The sequence below is a fragment of the Rhinoderma darwinii genome, chromosome 8, assembly GCF_050947455.1.
Source record: "Rhinoderma darwinii isolate aRhiDar2 chromosome 8, aRhiDar2.hap1, whole genome shotgun sequence".
In the NCBI taxonomy this organism is placed as follows: domain Eukaryota; kingdom Metazoa; phylum Chordata; class Amphibia; order Anura; family Rhinodermatidae; genus Rhinoderma; species Rhinoderma darwinii.
Window position 1 is genome coordinate 108,587,674 of NC_134694.1, and position 22,665 is coordinate 108,610,338.

General features: G+C 43.9%; 1 protein-coding gene across 1 annotated transcript; it reads left to right on the forward strand.

Annotated features, from left to right (window-relative positions):
* LOC142658855 (uncharacterized) lies at nt 1-6,775 on the forward strand. Its single transcript, XM_075834468.1, has 4 exons — nt 1-259; nt 5,270-5,411; nt 5,720-5,873; nt 5,965-6,775. Exons 1-4 carry the CDS (start codon nt 212-214, stop codon nt 6,695-6,697), a joined length of 1,077 nt encoding a protein of 358 aa, XP_075690583.1. The 5' UTR covers nt 1-211; the 3' UTR covers nt 6,698-6,775.
* The last annotated feature ends 15,890 nt before the right edge of the window (nt 6,776-22,665 follow it).

Genomic DNA, 22,665 nt, shown 5'->3' on the forward strand with positions numbered 1-22,665 from the left:
TTTATTTGAGCAGAGTCCCTGCACTGACTTCACTCCAGCCTCTGAAATCCGCACCTAATCCGCCGGCTTGCTGAAAGCACGAGGATTACATCATGGATTCCTGTGTGCAGATCAGAGGCCTGGAAGTGGAAACACAAACGGGGGGGAGGAACAGGAAGAGGAGACATTTCTGTTTGCACTGAAAGAGTGAGGAAGCATCCCCTCAGCAGATATGGCCTATAGGAGGATGGATATGGATGTTGGAGCCCTGATCTATGAGGTAAATGATCAAAATCCTGTCAGAAATGTCATTGTTGCAGCAGATGTGTTTAGGAGGATTTTTATTTTGCAGCATGTGGATGTTTACTTGATGTGCATACGTCACACGTGACAGCGGATAAGGGGCAGACGTCATGGCGACCGCCTAGGGTGCCACGTGCCTCATAAGCATCCAGCAAAAAATGGTCGCATGGTGGGTGGGGCTTATGTGCATTAGCATAAAAGTGGGCATTCTTCGGGTTTTTGTAGGCATTCCTGGACATGTTGGGGGTGGGTTTAGGCTGTGTTCAGACCAGCGTGGTTAAACTCCTCAGTGTTTCATCAGGGAGAAACGATTTTACATCCCAGTTGAATCAGGATTGTGTCCGAGCGCGTTCCGTGTGGTTTTAACGTCCGTGTAGCGTTAGTGATCGTCATTTTTTTTTACGTCAGACAAATAAAACTTCCTGTTTTCATTTCAGCGTCTCCATGCAGCCCAGCCATGAAAGACCGACCACGCTGTGATGGCGTCCGTGTGCTATCTGATATTTTTTTAATTTTTTTTTACATTTTTTTTTTTCACAGACGCATTGACCTGAATGGGCGAGTCTAGTGCGAGAATCGGATTTAAGTAGTTCATGCTGCGATTTTCTGCGCGCGGAAAATCGGACGTGTGAATGAGCCCATTGACTTTAATGTGTCCGACTTTAGTCCGTGTGCTGTCTGTAATACACTCGGACATGAACCGCGCTCGTCTGAACAGGACCTTAAAGGGGTTTTCCCATGAAGGACATTTATGACATATCAGATAGATGCGGGTCCCACATCTATCTCCAGAACGGGGCCCCTAAACCCGTACAGCCGCTGTATGTTGCGGCTGCATGAAGTGTTTTCCGACCATCAAAGACGTTATATGGTCGTGAGTTACGTAAACAGCGTAACTCGCTGAGCTACGCTGTTTCCGTAACTCCAATAGTAGTGAATGGCAGTTACGGAAACCGCGTAACTCAGCGAGTTACGCTGTTTACATAACTCACGACCATATAACGTTTTTCATGGTCGGAATTTACCTAATTCAGCCGCAACACAGAATGGCGTTCTGGAGATAGAGGTGGGACCCGCATCTATCTGACATTTATGACATATCCTGTGAATGTGTCCTAAATCCCTCTCGTGTACTTTTTAATAGCACCATTTTAGGGTACATATAATTTTTTTATTAACTTTTTTGGGGGGGATTATAAAAAAAAACAACCTGAAATTCGACCATTGTTCTATGCGTTTTTAAATTGACGCCGTTCACTGTGCGGCGTAAATAACATGTTACCTTTATTTTATGGGTCGGTACGATTACGGCAATACCACATTTGTAGAGGTTTTTTTTATGTTTTACGACTTTTGCACAATAAAAACACTTTTAAACTAAAATTATTTGTTTTTGCATCGTCGCTTTCCAAGAGCCGTAATTTTTTTATTTTTCCATCAATGTAGTGATTTTGTGGGCTTGTTTTTTGCGGGACGAGACGTAGTTTTGAATGGTACTGTTTTGGGGTGCATGGGACTTATTGATTCATTTTTGGGGGGCAATGGGAAAAAATTGCAATTTCGGCATTGTTTTTTGCGTTTTTTTTTTACGGTGTTCACCTTGCTGTTTAAATTACATATTAATTTTATTAATAGAGTCATTACGGTCGCGGCGATACCACATATGTGTACTTTTATTTATTTTTTACACTTTTACTAAATAAAACCACTTTTTATGGAAAAAAATGGTTTTATTTATTTTTTTTACTGTAATTTTTATTATTATTCTTTATTTCACATTTATTACTTATTTTGTTAGTCCCACTAGGGGACTTTACTGTGCGATCTTTGCCTGTCAGTGTAAATCTGACAGCCAATCTATTAGGACGTGCCTCCGGCGCGTCCTAACAGGCATATGTCCAGGGCAGACCTGGGGGCTTTTATCAAGCCCCCGGCTGCCATGACACCCCATCGGAGACCCGCGATTGCATTTGCGGGCCGCCGATGGGTGACAGGGGGAGCTCACTCCCTCTAAACAAGTTAAATGTTGCGGTCGCTATTGACGGCGGCATTTAACAGGTTAAACGGCCGCGATCTAAGTAAACTTTGATCGCGGGTGTTGGAGCAGGAGTTCGGCTGTCATCAGACAGAAGAGCCCCGGCCCCAGCCTGCACGGGACAACCGTGCAGGACTTAGACTGGGCCACCATGAAAAGGCGACGGCCTAGCCTAAGGCCCCTTAGTGACCAACGTGAAAAGGCGTATTGGTGGTCACTAAGGGGTTAACAGGTCTGGGGACTGTTTATTTTGGGGGTCTGGTCTTAGGTCTAATTGATTTGGGGGTCTGTATTTATTTTGGGGTCTGGTCTGTTAATGCTGAAGTCTGTATTTCAAGGTCTGGTGTCTGTATTTATTCTGAGGTCTGTATTTATTCTACGCAAGATAAGTTGACATTCTGCGGATTCTAAAAAAACGCACCGCAGGTCAATTTCCATCCTGAAAAATACCGCAGTGTGTACATGAGATTTCCTGGAATATCATTGACTATGCTTATACTGTATTATGCAGCGAATTTGCCGAACAAAATATGCATCGTGTGGTTTTAGTCTGGTGTCTGTGTTTACTCTGGGGTCTGGACTGCGGTCTGTACTTTAGGGTCCGTATTTTGGATTCTGGTCTCAGGTCTGTATTCCGGTTTCTGTATTTTTTTTTTCTGGGGTGTGGTCTGAGGCCTGTATTTTGGGGTCTGGTCTGAGGTCTGTACTTTGGGGTCTCGTATCTGCATTTATTCTGGGATCTGGTTTCTGAAGTTTGGTCTGTGTTTTGGGGTCCTTATTAATTTGAAATCTGGTCTGGGATCTAAATAATAGGGTCCGGTCTCTGTCTGGTCTGTGTTTATTCTGGGGTCTTTCGATGTCTGGGGTCTGTATTTATTCTGGGTTCTAGTCTGAGTTGTGTATTTATTTAGGGTTTCTGGTTAGAGGTCTAATTATGTTGGGGTCTGTGATCTGTATACTGGGGTCTATTTATTCTGGGGTCTGGCCTGTGGTCTGTGTTAATGCTGGAGTCTGTATTTCAAGGTCTGGCGTCTGTATTTATTTTGGGGTCCGTATTAATTTGGGGTTTGGTCTGGTGTCTATTTCGAGGGTCTTGTCTGGGGTCTGGTCTGAGGTCTATTTCAGGGTGTGTATTTTTTCTGGGGTGTTGTCTGATGTCTATTTTGGGGTCTTGTCTGAGGTCTGTATTTCAGGATCTGGTCTGGGGCCTGTATTTCGGGGTCTGTATTTTTTCTGGGGTCTGGTATGAGGTCCGTATTTTGGGGTCTATTTATTCTGGTGTCTGGTCTGATGTCTGTATTTATTAATTATCTGCAATCTGTGTTTATTTTGGGGTCTTTATTTCAATGTTTGGGGTTTGTATTTATTTTGGGGTCTGGTCTGAGGTCTGTATTTATTTTGGGGTCTGGTCTGAGGTCTGTATTCTGGGGTGTGATCTTGGGTCTGTATTAATTTTGGAGTCTGTATTTTTTGAGGGCTCAGGGAGTCTGTTTATTTTGGGGTCTGAACTTGTTTTGCGGGCTGGGATCTGTATTCTTGGGTCTGTATTAATTTTTGGGGTGTGATAAAGGAGTTATATGCACTACTTGAAACACAGTAGGTTGGCAGTGTTTGGGGGGGCAAGAATATATTAAAAAATTCTGTGCATCAGATCACTTCTCAGAATGTCACCACCCAAAAGTGGACAAGTATGGTGTGTAAGTCTATATGGGGGTATATGTTTGTGTGTGTATGTGTGTGTGTATTTGATATACAGGTGTGTGTGTGTGTGTGTGTGTGTGCACATACTGTATATGATATATATGCTGTATATACGTGTGCTTGTTGCAAGTGTAGCCTGCCCCTGACTGTACATATATGTTATTGATTGTACGCCTGTCCCTGGCCGTCCGTATAGCAGGATCCCCGCACTCTCCGCACTGCCTTGCCTAGTTGTGGACCAGTGATTGGTGCACCAAACAGCGCTGGAGCATGAGGAGGTGAGTAAAACACCGGACACCCACCAGGTACTTGACTACTTTGTTAACACAGGCCGTCCTGGCAGATTTGACAGGAAGAATAGTGCTACATGGCGGAAACCACATGGAACCTGACAGACCCCATTGTAATATCCATTGGTCGATAGATCCGGCAATGTGCCGTAGCTTCCATTATAAATGGAAACCACGACGCAAGTGTGAACAAAGTCTTACCCATTCACTTCGATAGACCACCAGGGTTGTTCCCATTAACAACTTCACTACCAATGACCTAATTACTACCATTTTAAATAGATTTTTATGGGGGGCAGGAGGTTCTTTATCTGCTTAGGGCACCAAAATAATTTGTCCTGGCCCTGCATCGCATGCACGCCAATGTACCAATTGTTTAAGTAGCAGATGTGTTTAGTAAGGTTTTTATTTTGCTGCATGTAGATGTTTTCCAGAAGTGCATGCATTATTGTGACAGCTCATATACACATGTATACGAAAAAGCATAGATTATTTCTTGAATGTCTGTTAAGAAATGTAATGGCTAGAAAAAATAAAAAAATTAAATAGTCACTAACTTTTCAACAAACTTTGTGTAAATCAGTAGTACATTTTGTAATATCGCTTACTAGAGGCAGAGCGTCACAGATGCTGCTGCAGCTTCTAGTAAGTGTTATGTCACCCCAGTGCTGAATTCACAGCTACACTGCTCATTACTGCTGAGTAATCTCCTCCATGTTGCTGCTTTTGAGGGTGTTCTGCCCTATGTATGGCAGACATGATAGCGGTCAGGCTCCAACCACTAGCTCAGAGAAAACTGAGAATTGGGGAGAGAGCTTGCAGAGGGGAAAACTGCTAAATAATGCAGAATACAAGTCATATAATGGCCAGAAATAGTGTAACTCCTCATGTACACATATATGAAAGCTTATTCTGAAAGGTTAGGCATGCTTTAAAGAAAATAAATTCTTGTATTTTTTAGGTGGGGGTCCGCCCAGCTCTCTGGAATAAAAGCTGTTCAGAATACACTGACCGTCAACTGCGGCGTCAAGCATGGAACCAAGTCTGCAAGGCACTGTACCCGGTGTGGGGCGGGTTTACACAGTACAAGCAGGGGATTATTGGTGAGTATTCCGCTGTACAAACAATGTTTCCTTATGTATTTTTTTTTTTTCCGTGCAGGAATCCATCATTGCCGTATGTCAAACTATGACACTGCTGCTTTAAACGGCTGTGGAGGGCAATGCAAAAACAGGCCTATACTTATGTACTGTGTTTATATGGGACGGTTGTTTTTGCTCCTCATAGGCATGCAAAAGATAATTCAAACCTATATTCAACCAGTAGCGTTGTCCCAACAACTGGTGTCATGGTGCCACACTGATACAAAAAACATGATACAGACTTCACATCGTTTTGGTTTTTATTCCAGAAAAGGACGTCAAAACGAGGTGGAAGACTGTACGGGACCGTTTTTTCAAGCACCTCCGTGAAATTGAAAGGAATGGGTCCTCTCCCTCACGGCATCCAAAATGTCCATTTTACGATGAGCTGCTGTTCCTTCTGCCCAACAGGAGCCTCCGCTCGTAAGTATAGAATGCTTTGGATGTGCTTTAATCAGTTTTTTATTTTTTTATTTTGTACTTTATAGTAACTTATATATATTTTTTTCTACAGATCTGAAGGCAATTATCGTGATCGAGAAAGCCTGGCAGATGATCAGGCTGAACAAGAGGAGCAGTGGGAGAGTAAGCACACTCCCACGTTATCCATGGAGGTCAAAGAGGAACCAGAGGATGAACCTGAAGACCAGGCAGGACCGTCGAGTGTGGCCACACCACCACTAGATGAAACAACGGCCGCAGCATATGTGACCACCACAACAGCGCGTCCCGCCTTTCCAACCCGCACAGGTACAACTCGTATGTGGAGTCGGAGAAACCTCCAGGCAATGGACAGGCGGTTAGAAGTTGAAAGTGAAGCCTTGTCCCTCATGCGGAGGGTCGACGTTGATGATGACTGCGACTTCTTCGGATATGGGATTGCATATCGCTGTCGCCAGATGCGTCGAGACATCCGAGATAACTTTATATCATACGTCTATGCCGCGGCGAACGTCTTCAACTCCGCAAACCCCTTGCCGGAACTTGGGGATTTGATAAACCATCTCCGATCAGTCACTGGCCTGCGGGATGCTCCTCCTCCTTCAGTCCCCAGGCCCGGGGTCGTGTCCACATCCTTCCAATCAGGCCCCATTAATTTGCCAGCCCCTCCCCAACTTCCCACTGCTGGTCCAGTTTTTCATTTATCCACCCAACCTCTACATATTAGCGGGCCCAGTCAGCAACCTCCAGACTGTTCCACCTCTGACTCCCAGGACTTTACCCCCCCACTTTTCCCCAACGATTGATTTTTATTTTAGTTAGGTTTTTTTTAAGGTCTGGGAGGAAGTGGAGTTTCTGTATATAGTTTTTATATTTAGAGGGTGGGCGGGTGTAAGGGAAAGTTGGGTAGTTTTAGGGAGAGGGATTGGGGGAAGAGAAGGGCTCCTATAATAAGTATTTATTCTTCTATTTTTGTACTTAATACATTTCTTAGTTTCCAACTCTTGTGTTTTGTGTCTCTTTTTATATAAACATTTTTTGATTTACGTTAATGGGTCTAAAAAAAAAAATTCGATACTCCATCAGCATAAAGGAGTTCTCCAAGATGCGACTGTTTTTTTATAGGGACTGGAAATGAAATATATAAACCAAAAAAACAACACTTGCCTATCCTTGCCCCCGTCGATCAAGCGATGATGCGGCGGCACTCCCGGTGGTTGTTTACATGCACGTAGATGTAACCGCTGCAGCCAATCAGACGGCTCAGCAGGACACAGTGGTGTTGAATCGTATTTCATACAACACGTGACCTCTGATTGGCTGCAGCAGTCATAAACTCATATACAAGGTCTTCTGTAAGACACTGCAAGAAGAAGACTTCCAAATGGTGGTAATCATCTCACACTTGCTAGGAGCTCCATCCGTGTGGGACAGGCTGTTCGTAATGGAGGAACACATGTTGACAATGCAGGCACCTAGAAGTCCACGTAGGTATTTCTCACCTGTACACTACGATTGGACGGCCTAGCGGTGCTCCCGTTGACATGGGAGTGGCAAAAAGCTACGTGTGTCTCCAAATCCATATCAGGTCTGTCTTACTCCCACGCATAGTTGTGGAGAACACAGGAAGCCTTGATTAATGCATCAACCGTGGCCTAATCCAACTGCAATGCACCAGTGAAGACCCTCCACTTACCCGCCGTGATTCTGGAGGTGCACTCCACTAAGTGCCATGGAGATTCTGCACTGAAAATCTGCATCAATTTACAGTATAATACATTTGGATGGGATTGTCAAACCCCATCCGCATGTAGCGGAAACCATCTGTGCAGAATGGCAGGCCGGCTGCGGATTTTCTAATCGGTATGTCAATTCTGTTGCCGATTCTCATTGTGGATATCACCCTTTGCAATGCATAGGGTGAAATTCTCACCAAAACATGCGTCAAAATACGCATGTAACACATACGGATTTGTTGTGGATTTTCTACAAAATCTGCAGTGGAAAAAGTCTGCTTTAGGCTGGGTTCACACGAGCACATTAACGTCCGTAATGGACGGACGTATTTCGGCCGCAAGTCCCGGACCGAACTCAGTGCAGGGAGCCGGGCTCCTAGCATCATAGTTATGTACGATGCTAGGAGTCCCTGCCTCTCCGTGGAACTACTGTCCTGTACTGAAAACATGATTACAGTAAGGAACAGTTGTCCCGCAGAGAGGCAGGGACTTCTAGCGTCGTACATAACTATGATGCTAGGAGCCCGGCTCCCTGCACTGAGTTCGGTCCGGGACTTCCGGCCGAAATACGTCCGTCAATTACGGACGTTAATGTGCTCGTGTGAACCCAGCCTAATGTGGATTCCGCGATGCAGTAAAAAAATGCATTGCAATATCGTGGTAATTTGCATTGTAGCCATGTGCGGGTTTCGCTGCATTGTCCTTGTCTGCATGGCACACTATCACTACACATATGGACATCCTTAGGGAAGATTTACACGAACATGTGCGTTTTGCGCGCGCAAAAAACGCTGCGTGGCAGGTGCGTGACCGCTCCGTGTGTCATGTTCATATGGATGCGCGGCTGCGTGCTTTTCGCGCAGCCGCCATCATTATGACACTCCGTTTCGATGTTGTGCGAATAACGCGCGTCCCACGGAAGTGCTTCCGTGTGGCGCGCGTGATTTTCACGCACCCATTGACTTCAATGGGTGCGTGATGCGCGAAAAACACCAAAATATAGAACATGTCGCGAGTTTTACGCAGCGGACTCACGCTGCGCAAAACTCACGGACAGTCTGCACTGCCCCATAGACTTGCATAGGTCCGTGCGACCCGCGTGAAAACCACGCGGGTCACACGGACGTACAGCACAGTCATGTAAATCTGCCCTTAGAGTCAATACAGAAATTATTTGACTTCGGATGTTCCTATATTTTTTTGTTATTGGGGGCACTCACGGAAATAGAGTATGCGTAAACGTTTTCTCTTACAAAACAAATAGCTTGAAAAGTTGGTTGAAAATATATCATACGCTTGCACTGCCTCCACTTTTTATGATCGTAGCGTTTACCACTAGTGTCCAAGAAATATTGTAAATACTCAGATAGATGGAGCAAAACATAACCGTCGCTAACAATAATATTTTCGGGTCAAAACGCATTATTCATAGATATAATGATATCTTATAAGACCTTAAAGGGGCAGTGCAGGTGGAAATTTACACACACTGCAGGAGGGGGGCAGGAGGAACAGCCGGTTGTAAGTAAACCTTCAGGTACCCCCCCCCCCCCCCATTTTGTTTCCACTTTCATTATGATACGGTTCTGTATCTTTGCTTGTTTATCTTGGTTTTCTCCAACTGATTGTCCAGAGCTTCATGCCGTTTTAGCACTACTTAAAAATATATATAAGTGACGATACTGTTTGTATGTCACAGTCTTTTATAACCATAGACTCACTGTAAAGAAATGCTATCCTGCGGTTATTTTGAAATATCTACATTCTGAATACTGGGCGGACCGCAGCCCCACCTGTGCTTGTGTAATGTATTTACTCTTGATAACAGCATAGTCTTTTGTGCTTCATCCCTTTTAGTTTGAAATACCAAACACAAGGACCATGTAGTCATTGCAGGAACAAGCTGACTTAGGCCTCATTTACACGAACGTATTATACGCGCGTGCTTTGCACGCATGTCGTACGCACCTATATTAGTCAATGGGGCAGTTTAGACGATGCGTGAATTGCGCTCAGCGCGTGTGCGCAGAAAAAAACTCACGACATGTTCTATAATCGTGCGTTTTTCGCGCACTCACGCACCCATTGAAGTCAATGGGTGCGTGAAAACCACGCATGCCGCACGGAAGCACTTCCGTGCGAACTGCGTGATTCGCGCAAGAGCTGTCAAACTCCTGAATGTAAACAGAAAAGCACCACGTGCTTTTCTGTTTACAAACATCCAAACGGAGTGTCAAATTCGAGATGAGCGCACCGAACTTCACCGGGTTCGGCCAAACTCGTTTTGACCGAAACCGGAAAAAAATGTTCGGGTACGCGACGTCAAGAGAGGGACGCGTCACCAAGGCAACGGCCGGGAGCCCGGACTGGGGGAAGCAGGAAGTTCTTGGTAAGTATGAAAGTCTTTTTTTATTCACAGGTTGGTGTATATTGTGTTCGGCATTCACTGTCGAGGGTGCTGAAAGAGTTACTGCCGATCAGTTAGCTCTTTCAGCACCTTGGACAGTGACGGACGTCGACTAGCCTCATCTCTATGATGGCGGCTGCGCGAAAATCACGCAGCCGCGCATCATACACGGATGACACACGGAGCTGCCAAGTGCCTTTTGCGCGCGCAAAACGCAGCGTTTTTTGCGCGCGCAAAACGCACACGCTCGTGTAAATGAGGCCTTAAAGAGGATCTGTCACTAGTTTATTAATTCCCTATATCCTAACTAATCTAATAAGCGCTATGAAGCTGATAACTACAGTGTGAATTTTTTTTCAAAAACTTGTATTATTTGCAAAGTTATGAGCATTTTTCTAAATATGATAATTTGGCTATACTTGCCAAATGGGAGGTAACTCTTTTCACTCTGGGCCTTGTAAAGTTTTCTGTCTGACACTGTCCACTTCTGCCATACAGTTCTCCTCTTCCCAGCCCATAAACGCCGTATGATCTTATAGTATACAGCTTCCATTCCTGATTGTGTTTTCAACTGGTGATGTCTCTGGTTGTTTCACAACTAGAACTGCGATCTTGGTGCCGTATGAAAGATTAGAAGAGCCGGAGATATGGCTATTTGAAGTGATCCCACTTCCCTCCAGCCTCAGTCTCTCACACTGTGTGAAGCAGCTTCATTCTGATAGGACGGGGTCAGAGGCTGTGAGGAGGCTCCACCTCAGGAGAATCGCTGGTGTTGACGCCCACTTGTCTAGTTTAGCCTCATTTGCATATTTAGGAAAAAAGCTCATAACTTTTAAAATAATAAACTTTTTGGGACACAATTTTCACTAGCATTATCCGTGTGATAGCGCCTATTAGATTAGCAAGGAGATTGGGCATGACAAAACTAATGACAGGTCCTCTTTAAGCGGGTTGTCTGGTTTAGAAAGTCCTATTAAAATACCATCTTAGTTGGTACCATTTGAGTTTATAAAAGGGACCCCGTTCAGGACCTCCTTCAATTAGCCAGTGCAGAGAGAAGCTACAAAGAGTGTCTCTTGCTAAGGAGAACCCAGACGTCCGTGCAGTAAACAGACAGCCCGTTGATTACAATGGAACTATGTAATGCTTCTTTTTGCCCTGAGGTGGCACTGCAGCGAAATTGATCACTTGACAAAGATTGCCACTGATCGCTGGAGGTCTCAGCAGTGGGACACTCTGTGATCATCTTATCGTTGGGAGACATTTCCAACAAAGAGGGATTGTCCACTAAAAAAAATTACTTTCATTTATTTATATAACGCCAACATATTATGCAGCGCTGTACAGAGGTCCTCTTTTTTACTGTCCCCATTGGGGCTCACAATCTAAATTCCCTATTGGTATGTTTTTGGGGTGTGGGAGGAAACAGGAGTACCCGGAGGAAACCCACGCAAACATGGGGAGAACCTACAAACTCCATGCAGATGGTGTCCTTGGTTGGATTTGAACCCAGGACCCCAGTGCTGCAATGCAATAGTGCTAATCACTGAGCCACCATGCTGCCCCATATTATGTGATTACATTTGGTCAGGGGCGTAGCTGGGGGGGCAGGCGGGGCATGTGCCCGGGCGCAACTTAGAGGGGGCGCCAGCGCCGCCACCTCCTGCACTATAATTGTACCTGTGTCTACAGGACACAGGTACAATTAGAAGCAATGACTGGCCGGGTACGTTCCGTGCCCGGCCATTCAGCTCTTTTGTATGAATGAAGCAGTGTCGCGTTTCCATGGCTAAAAGGCGCTGACTGACAGGGAAAGTCACTCTGCCCAGCCAATCAGCGCCTTTCATAGACTCTTCGTTCAACCCCCAGGAGACCTGCGCAGAAGAGAGCAGGTCTCCATTGCTGCCGGCCGGCCGTGGGAGCGGGATTAAGGTGAGTTTAAATAGTTTATTTTATTGTAATGAAAAAGTGTGTGGCTTTATCTACAGGGGGGCTATATACTGGGTTGGGCTATCTATGGAGCACCATATACAGGGGTGGGCTATATCTACAGGGGGGCTATATGCAGAAGTGGGCTATCTATGAACCACTATATACAGGGGTGGGCTATATCTACAGGGGGCTATATACAGGGGTGGGCTATCTGTGGAGCACTATAGGGGAAGCTATTTGTGGTACACTGTATACTGGGGTGGGCTATATGGGGGCACTATCTACAGGGGGCTCTATGGCAGGCACTATCTACAGGGGGCACAGTGTGTGTGGGACACGGTGTATGGTGTTGTTATTATAATTAGAGGTGCAGTGTATGGCGCTATTATATTTAGGGGTGTAGTGTGTGGTATAAGGAGAACTTTATCTTTATTTATAGGTGTAGAAATGTTGGAAAAGTGAGAAGCTGAAGACATCTGAGCCGCAAACTGCAGAAATGGTCTGTGACCGGGAGAAGTCATCATAGAGGTCTGGACCGGATGGAGAAAAAGAACTAGAATCTGAGACGTCACCAGTGAAACAGCATCTCCCAGCATATCCTCACCATTGTTCGGGCCATGTTGGGAGCTGTAGTTTTACGCCGTACATACCTATACGGCAGGGGTTGCACTGAATTGAGCTGTATTTGTGCTGGTGTTGTATATATGTACTGAGCTTTGTTCTGGCGCTGTATATAGAACTATGTTGCTTGTAAAATGTACAAATGTTTTTATGCTCGAGTTACATAAAAAGAAATGTGGAAAAGAAATGACACGTCATTGATTGGTAGAGAAAACAAACAGTGAGGGGGAAGGAGATGTCGGGAAAGAGGTTGGCGGGGGGGGGGGGGGGCGCCAAACGGAATCTTTGCCCCGGGTGCTGGAGAACCTAGCTACGCCTCTGCATTTGGATTTACAGTATTGTGGAGCTGACTATAAATTGTCATTTGCACTAATGAGATCCGCAGGTCTCAATGCCAACCACAACCAGTGCAACTGCAATCCACGCACATCGCTCCTCACAACAAATATTAGCTCAGGGTGTTTTCAAAAAACAGGCACATGATCTTGTACTAAAGTCATTCTGAAGAGCTGGTCAATTTAGGAAACTGGAGAAGACCCCAAGTAAAACTGTAATATTCAACTTGCCTAAGGCTGTACAGTATAAAATATCTTAATGGACTTTTATCCGATAGAACAGACATCTAAGGTTGGGTTCACACGACCTATTTTCAGGCGTAAATGAGGCGTATTATGCCTCGATTTACGCCTGAAAATACGGCTCCAATATGTCGGCAAACATCTGCCCATTCATTTGAAAGCATTTGCCGACGTACTGTGCCGACGACCTGTCATTTTACGCGTTGCTGTCAAAAGACGGCGCGTAAAATAACAACCTCGTCCAAGAAGTGCAGGACACTTCTTTGGACGTAATTTGAGCCGTTTTTCATTGAATCCAATGAAGAACAGCTCCAAATTACGGCCGTCAATGACGCCTCGCAAAATGCGAGTACAAGCAATTACGTCTGAAATTACGGAGCTGTTTTCTCCTGAAAATAGCTCCGTAATTACAGACGTAATGGTCGTTCTCGTGTACACATACCCTAAGGGTACGGCCATGCGGACTGGCCCTGACACGGTCGCAATGCGGCCAACAACCACACTGGCACTATATAGGAGCGGCTGTCAAATACCTCGTTAAGAGGTATTCCGGTTAGGCCTGCTTCACACGAATGTGTTAAACGTCCGTGGGACGGCCGTTGAAACAGCGGCCGTCCCACGGACCTATGTAATTTAGTGTGGCTGTTCACACAGCTGTTTTGTTCACGGACCGTGTGAAAATAGGACATGTCCTATCTTTTCACGCTTCACACGTTCCTCCATAGACTCTCAACTATGGTGGATGCGTGACATCGCGTCCCGCAGCGCTGAGCACGGATGCACCTAGGACGTGAAAAACTGCAGTTTTTCACATCCGAGATGCGCAGCACTCATGTGAATCAGGCCTTACATGCGCACTGCCGCTCCATTCATTCTCTATGGGAGAGCCGGAGATAGCTGAGTGCAGTGTTCGGCTTTTTCCGTCGCTGCCATAGAGAATGAATCAGGGGTAAGTTGTTGTAATTTAATCGTGCGGCCATAAAGGGTGTATTAATTGACAGCCGCACCGAACATGGTGCCGGCGCGGTTGTTAGCTGCGTCGCAACCGTGTCAGGGCCGCTCCGTGTGGGCTTACCCTAAGGGATACTCTCAGAGCTCCTTCATAGTGCCGGATTACAAATATGTATTGTACGGATCCACAATATTGTGCTCATAGTCTGCTATGGGGACATACAGTGCCTCTATGTATGTCCTCCATTGTGGCATGCTCCATCTCATGCCATATAACATAGGTACCCCCCCCCCCCCCCCCGAAGCATTAGTTCTAGGGAAGAATACAGTCCCCATGTTGGCAGAATATGGCAGCACACAGAATGCCTACAGTCATAATAAAAACCATTAAGAACGACGTGTCATCTTACAGGGTCCATGCGCATGCCTTTGCTGTGTGCATGAGCTCTCTGGCCTTAGGCAAATGGCAAATGGAATAGGAACCTGCCTGTTCTTGAGATCAGTGGGGTCCCAGTGATCAGACCCCCAGGATTCATAGGTTATAAAGTATTAGGGTTGAAAATCCCCTTTAAGGGGAAGCTGTGTAGTGGTCACAAACAGGACACAGAATAACAGTAGTTCAATTAAGTTATCATATTAACCAATCAGATTTTATCTACCATTCTCCAAGAGTATTATAAACAAATGTCTCACAGGGACAGGTAGCTGGTTGGGTACAAACCACATTGGTATGCAGTACCCCCACAGTGTCATGAAATAGCAAACTCACTGATAGCATAGCATATATATGAGAAAGAAAAGAGTCATGAGCTATATATAAAGTACAAAATACAATTTTATTAGATATAATTGACATAAATGATTTTAATAAAAAACATGGCGAGGTTTCTAAAAAGAAGAGATATGCCTGTGGGTCACATTTGGAGAGTATATACGACCATGGGTATATTTGTATAATAAACAATGAATGACACGAGAGCATGCAGGTATATATTGCTCAAATGCACCGTTAACAATTTATCCAGCACTGCTGATATTAAAGGGAAAAAGGACAACATAAAGTCTATGTCAAAGGTAAGTGTGCCATATGAGGAAATCCCTATTACTGGAACAAAGTGCCATTCAATCTAAAAAGTCCAAGGACTTATAGTAATAGCTGCACTCAATGTGTAAAGTATACACCATATGCATGGCTACTACTCCGGAATCACCGAATAGAGCTAGGAAGTATACACTCACCCATAGTTGAAAGAAAGTAAGATCGTGATCCACAGACAGTGAAAGGCCACCCCAACGCGCGTTTCGCTGTATCAGCTTCCTCAGGGGGTCTGAACTAAACTATATCCTGTCCACCCTTTTATATTGTCCCACGGCCCGAATCGCAGAAGAAAGAAGAGAAGTTCCGGGTGTCAGTCCACATCAGAGGTCCACGGCGCATGCGCGGGATTATTGCATGGACCACGAGAACTCGGTCACCAGTCATCACGCCCCAACTGCGCGTGCGCGCCTCCAAAGACGCGTCTCCATGGAGATCGCGCAAGCGCAGAGGGGCGTATAGAGGAGAGGGGACCGAGTCGCGCGTCCAGCATCCCTGCTCATGCGCAACCCCAAAGATGTGGTCAGTGTATGAGTAGGCAGATCTATCTTTAGATGGATGGCACCCGTCCCCAGAAAAGACCCCCGAGATGAACCTGAAGCGGCACAATCAAGGGATTGACTATAGACATCAAGGCAATCATTGGATGATATACATATACTTTAAAAAGAAGAGAGTACTAACAGAAACTCAATATGTGTATGCTGTTGCATAAAAGGAGAACAAATAATAAATTAAATGGTGAAGAATATATATAATAAATATTTATAATATAATATTACAATATAAGACCGAGACTAATGCTCGGATATAAAAATATCAAAAGTGGGTAAAGAAAAAAGGGGGGGGGGGAAAGAAAGGAAAAGTGAAAGGAAGGAAGGAAAAAGTAAAGGGAGGGGGGGGGGGGGAAGGGAAATGAAAGGTGATGAAGCAAAGATGCACAAAAAAGAGATGAAATCAATCCATAGGAAATCTGTTAGTAACTTGTGCTGATAAAATATATATAGAACAGTACACAAATTATACTGGTAAGTGCAGTGAGAAAGTGCTAAACCGTGTAAAATATATGATCACAAAAATATTTATAGATAAAATTATATATACACCAAAATTTACCAAGGGTCTCAGAAAGGGGGGAATTTCAAAAAATAAATAACATCCCAGCCATCCTACTTTACAATATAGTAAAAATATAATGTTGGGACATATTATTCATTTCATATTCAGGTAACTGTTGTTCATCAGTTGAATAGTCATGTTTCAAATTGTTCCAGTATGGATCGTGGTCATCAAAACACGAGAAGGTCCTCATGAAAGAACTACGACCGGATCTAAATCTAGAGGTGGGAACAAAAGGTTAGTAACATTTTCCAGGTGGATCAGGTATATATTAACGCATAAAATCGCCTAAAAAACGCAAAAGATTACAGTGAATGGGTATATTCTATAAAAAGGGAGAAAAGCTCAAATATTCATTTAGACCAGATGGGGTCATAGTACCGAGGGTAATAATCCATCTGCACTCTTTTTGTGCAAGGATTTTAATCGCATTACCCCCTCTGACACCACAATGAACCGTGTCTATACCTCGCACCAGAAACGTTTTAGGATCGCATCTATGATGTAGTTTAAAATGTTTAGGTATCGTCTTTAGTAATGACACGTCACTGATTTGTTCTGCAGCCTGGATATCCCTCACATGCTCACGAACACGAATCCTGAGTTGTCTGGAAGTAAGGCCAATGTATACTTTAGAACAGCCACATGTTGCGTAGTACACAACATGGGTCGTGCTGCATGATATGTAATGCAGGATATTGAATTGGCGTCCGTTTTTAACAGAAGTAAAGGAATTTGTCCTTATTATGTTGGCGCATGCCACACACTTGCCACAGGGGTAGCAGCCTTGAATCGGGCCTCTTGAGGAAAAGGGGTTGAGTTGTAAGGGTACGTAATGACTTTTAACAAGTATGTCTCTCAGGTTTCTATTTCTTCTGGCCGTCATCTGGGGATTACTTTGTAGAGCCCTAGAGATAACAGGTTCTGTATGCAAAATCGGCCAATGTTTTTCTAAAATTGATCTCATTGTTTGCCACTGGTTGTTAAAAGTGGAGATAAATCTAATTTTGTTATCCGTCTGATCTTTCTTTTTTATACCGATCGGATGTAAGAGAGTCTTCCGTTCTGTTTTTTTGGCTCGATTGTACCCCTGTTTGATACTCCTTTGACTGTATCCCCTGGCTCGGAATCTTTCTTTCAGATCTTGTGCTTGTTTTTCGAATTTTTCCTCAGAGGAGCAGATCCGCTTCATTCTCAGGAACTGACCAACTGGGACAGCCATTGTAGTGGAATGTGGGTGCGCTGAAGTGGCATGTAGGAAGGAGTTAACTGATGTCTCCTTCCTATACACATCTGTCTGTAGAAGTCCCCCTCTAGCTGTCTCAATAGTCACATCTAAGAAATCTATCTTGTGTTTATCAGAAATATATGTTAGTTTGATGTTCAACATATTCTCATTCAACCCTTGCATAAAGTCAGTCAAGGCTTTTTCAGAACCTTGCCAAATGAGGAATACATCATCTATGTACCGTAGCCAGCACTGCACATGGTCAGCGGCATGGGCGCCGCCACCCTGCAGAACCTGTCTCTCCCAGAAGCCGAGGAACAGGTTCGCATATGACGGAGCGCATGCCGCGCCCATCGCAGTGCCTTGCCTCTGCACATAGAAGGTATCTTTAAACACAAATAGATTATGAGTAAGAATATACTCTAATAGTTCAATGATCAGATTTTGTGTCTGGCTGTCCCAGTTGCTCATCCCCAAGAAGAAGCGGGCCGCATTCACCCCATCGTGATGTCTGATATTTGTGTATAGCGACTCAACGTCAGCCGTTACTAGTAACATGTCCTGTTCCAGAGCAATCCCATCGATTCTCGTGAGCATATCAGTCGTATCTTTTATATACGAAGGTAATATTTCAACCAAGGGCTTTAAATAAAAATCAATGAATTTGCAAGTTGGGTCACATAGGCCCCCAATCCCTGAGATGATAGGCCTCCCCGGTGGTTCCAATGGATTTTTGTGCACCTTTGGTAACAGGTAAAGGGTAGGGATTTTGGGGTACTGGACCATAAGACCATCAGCTACTTTTTTTGGGATAATCCCCTTTTCCAAGGCTCTATCCAAAATTTTTCTCAGTACACCAGAGAAAGTGTCAATAGGATTATAAGCAAGTTTCTCGTATGTCTGTCGATCTTTTAATTGGCGGAAAGCCTCTCTTTCATATAGGTTCATCGGCCAAATAACAATGTTCCCCCCCTTGTCTGCTGGTTTATATACCACGTCCTTGTAAGACTGTAGTTCTTTTAATGCCGACCTTTGATTTGCTGTAAGGTTATCGTATCGTTTGTTGATAGATATTTGTTGGAAATCTTCCATCACTAATTTAGTGAAGATTTCCACTTGCGGACAAAGAGACATGGGGGGGAACCTTGTTGACCTAGGAAGTATGGATGTTGGGAACCCACCTTGTTGCGGAGAGGTTTGCTCTTGTAATAATTCCTCAAGGGCCAATAAGGTTTCCTTCTCCAGAGTGGTGTTCAAACCCAAGTCCATATCTCCCCTACTATGTAGTTTTCTCAGAACCAACTTCCGTGAAAATAAATGAAGGTCTTTCAAAGCTGTAAAATAATCAAATGAGTTGCTTGGTGAAAAAGATAATCCTTTGTTCAAAATATCGCATTGTGTGTCAGAGAGGGTATATTTAGATAGATTTATTACCTCCAAATTTTTGGGCTTTTTTCCCCGTTCATAAGGAGATGGGGTCTTGCGTTTAGCAGCCTGTCTCTCTCTGTTCCTTCTCGGGAATATGGGATCTGGCCTGTTCAATGCTGACTCTCCAGTCCATCTATTTCCTGTTTGTTCATCCGAGGTCTGAGAGGACATGGACCCCGATCTAGAGCGGGGCCCAACCCGTGGGTTCCCTCGTCGCCATTTGTATACCCTCCCCTGTTGGAAATCGGTAATATCTCTCTGGAACTTTTTAGTTTTAATCGAACAAATCTCTTGTTCCCATTTTTGGAAGTCTTTCTCTAGATCAATGTTAAGTTGATCCAGTGCTTCACTAGAGAGATCTTTTTTGAGGGAGGTCTGTAAATCTTCGATTTCTTTTTCAATCCCCACCAGGGTAGTTGTATTTGATTGGATCAGAAGATCCATAAACCCACGTGAACATGTGGTGGCCAGTGATTCCCATTTATCCTTAAAGACTCCCTCATCTGTGGGAAAAGATGGGAACACTTGGATTCTAAGACCTCTTGGAACAAGGCCCTTACTTAAATATCTGTCAAGAAAGGCCTTATTCCACCAAATCCTGGTCCTATGTCTGAGCAGTTCTTTCAGTTTGTTAGTTTGTTCCCTCAAATCCCTGCCACTGTTATCTAAGAGCGTGTTAAAATCTTCTTTAAAAACCTCATTTAGTTGCGAGATCCAAGACTGGTCTCGCAAACGGAAGTCCATGTTAGGCCTGGAGCCAGAGGCTGTGAAAAACACAGAAAATACGATTATAAACAAATGTCTCACAGGGACAGGTAGCTGGTTGGGTACAAACCACATTGGTATGCAGTACCCCCACAGTGTCATGAAATAGCAAACTCACTGATAGCATAGCATATATATGAGAAAGAAAAGAGTCATGAGCTATATATAAAGTACAAAATACAATTTTATTAGATATAATTGACATAAATGATTTTAATAAAAAACATGGCGAGGTTTCTAAAAAGAAGAGATATGCCTGTGGGTCACATTTGGAGAGTATATACGACCATGGGTATATTTGTATAATAAACAATGAATGACACGAGAGCATGCAGGTATATATTGCTCAAATGCACCGTTAACAATTTATCCAGCACTGCTGATATTAAAGGGAAAAAGGACAACATAAAGTCTATGTCAAAGGTAAGTGTGCCATATGAGGAAATCCCTATTACTGGAACAAAGTGCCATTCAATCTAAAAAGTCCAAGGACTTATAGTAATAGCTGCACTCAATGTGTAAAGTATACACCATATGCATGGCTACTACTCCGGAATCACCGAATAGAGCTAGGAAGTATACACTCACCCATAGTTGAAAGAAAGTAAGATCGTGATCCACAGACAGTGAAAGGCCACCCCAACGCGCGTTTCGCTGTATCAGCTTCCTCAGGGGGTCTGAACTAAACTATATCCTGTCCACCCTTTTATATTGTCCCACGGCCCGAATCGCAGAAGAAAGAAGAGAAGTTCCGGGTGTCAGTCCACATCAGAGGTCCACGGCGCATGCGCGGGATTATTGCATGGACCACGAGAACTCGGTCACCAGTCATCACGCCCCAACTGCGCGTGCGCGCCTCCAAAGACGCGTCTCCATGGAGATCGCGCAAGCGCAGAGGGGCGTATAGAGGAGAGGGGACCGAGTCGCGCGTCCAGCATCCCTGCTCATGCGCAACCCCAAAGATGTGGTCAGTGTATGAGTAGGCAGATCTATCTTTAGATGGATGGCACCCGTCCCCAGAAAAGACCCCCGAGATGAACCTGAAGCGGCACAATCAAGGGATTGACTATAGACATCAAGGCAATCATTGGATGATATACATATACTTTAAAAAGAAGAGAGTACTAACAGAAACTCAATATGTGTATGCTGTTGCATAAAAGGAGAACAAATAATAAATTAAATGGTGAAGAATATATATAATAAATATTTATAATATAATATTACAATATAAGACCGAGACTAATGCTCGGATATAAAAATATCAAAAGTGGGTAAAGAAAAAAGGGGGGGGGGGGGAAAGAAAGGAAAAGTGAAAGGAAGGAAGGAAAAAGTAAAGGGAGGGGGGGGGGGAAGGGAAATGAAAGGTGATGAAGCAAAGATGCACAAAAAAGAGATGAAATCAATCCATAGGAAATCTGTTAGTAACTTGTGCTGATAAAATATATATAGAACAGTACACAAATTATACTGGTAAGTGCAGTGAGAAAGTGCTAAACCGTGTAAAATATATGATCACAAAAATATTTATAGATAAAATTATATATACACCAAAATTTACCAAGGGTCTCAGAAAGGGGGGAATTTCAAAAAATAAATAACATCCCAGCCATCCTACTTTACAATATAGTAAAAATATAATGTTGGGACATATTATTCATTTCATATTCAGGTAACTGTTGTTCATCAGTTGAATAGTCATGTTTCAAATTGTTCCAGTATGGATCGTGGTCATCAAAACACGAGAAGGTCCTCATGAAAGAACTACGACCGGATCTAAATCTAGAGGTGGGAACAAAAGGTTAGTAACATTTTCCAGGTGGATCAGGTATATATTAACGCATAAAATCGCCTAAAAAACGCAAAAGATTACAGTGAATGGGTATATTCTATAAAAAGGGAGAAAAGCTCAAATATTCATTTAGACCAGATGGGGTCATAGTACCGAGGGTAATAATCCATCTGCACTCTTTTTGTGCAAGGATTTTAATCGCATTACCCCCTCTGACACCACAATGAACCGTGTCTATACCTCGCACCAGAAACGTTTTAGGATCGCATCTATGATGTAGTTTAAAATGTTTAGGTATCGTCTTTAGTAATGACACGTCACTGATTTGTTCTGCAGCCTGGATATCCCTCACATGCTCACGAACACGAATCCTGAGTTGTCTGGAAGTAAGGCCAATGTATACTTTAGAACAGCCACATGTTGCGTAGTACACAACATGGGTCGTGCTGCATGATATGTAATGCAGGATATTGAATTGGCGTCCGTTTTTAACAGAAGTAAAGGAATTTGTCCTTATTATGTTGGCGCATGCCACACACTTGCCGCAGGGGTAGCAGCCTTGAATCGGGCCTCTTGAGGAAAAGGGGTTGAGTTGTAAGGGTACGTAATGACTTTTAACAAGTATGTCTCTCAGGGGAAGCTGTGTAGTGGTCACAAACAGGACACAGAATAACAGTAGTTCAATTAAGTTATCATATTAACCAATCAGATTTTATCTACCATTCTCCAAGAGTAGCCTAGACATACAGTAGATAGCAGTGAATATTTAAGTGCTGTCTATTTCATCACCCATTTAGATAATTATGCTTGCTCTGTGGCTGAATTTGTGGCCTGCCTTTCACGAGAGGGCATTAAATATGGTTCCAAGGTATTGGTTTCCATAGTGGTGGAAACGGCCACTGCATTTCATACATGGACGGAACTGATTGGTTGAGTCTATAGTAGAGTAGTAGTGTAGTCGAGTGTACTTTACCAAGTGATTACCCATAGCTCCAAATTTTTAGACATGCCTGAAACTTTTGCGTACTCTACTTTACCAATAACCAAACTACACAATTTATACTTAAGACCCTACACGAAACACGAGTCACACCTGATTCTAAGGGCCCTTTTACACTGGC

Bases quoted from the DNA above. Each gene is read 5' to 3' on its own strand.
- LOC142658855 (XM_075834468.1), top strand. From the start codon at position 212: ATGGCCTATAGGAGGATGGATATGGATGTTGGAGCCCTGATCTATGAG. The intron at 260-5,269 runs GTAAATGATCAA...TGTATTTTTTAG, and splicing joins TTGGAGCCCTGATCTATGAG to GTGGGGGTCCGCCCAGCTCT. The intron at 5,412-5,719 runs GTGAGTATTCCG...TTTTTATTCCAG, and splicing joins GTACAAGCAGGGGATTATTG to AAAAGGACGTCAAAACGAGG.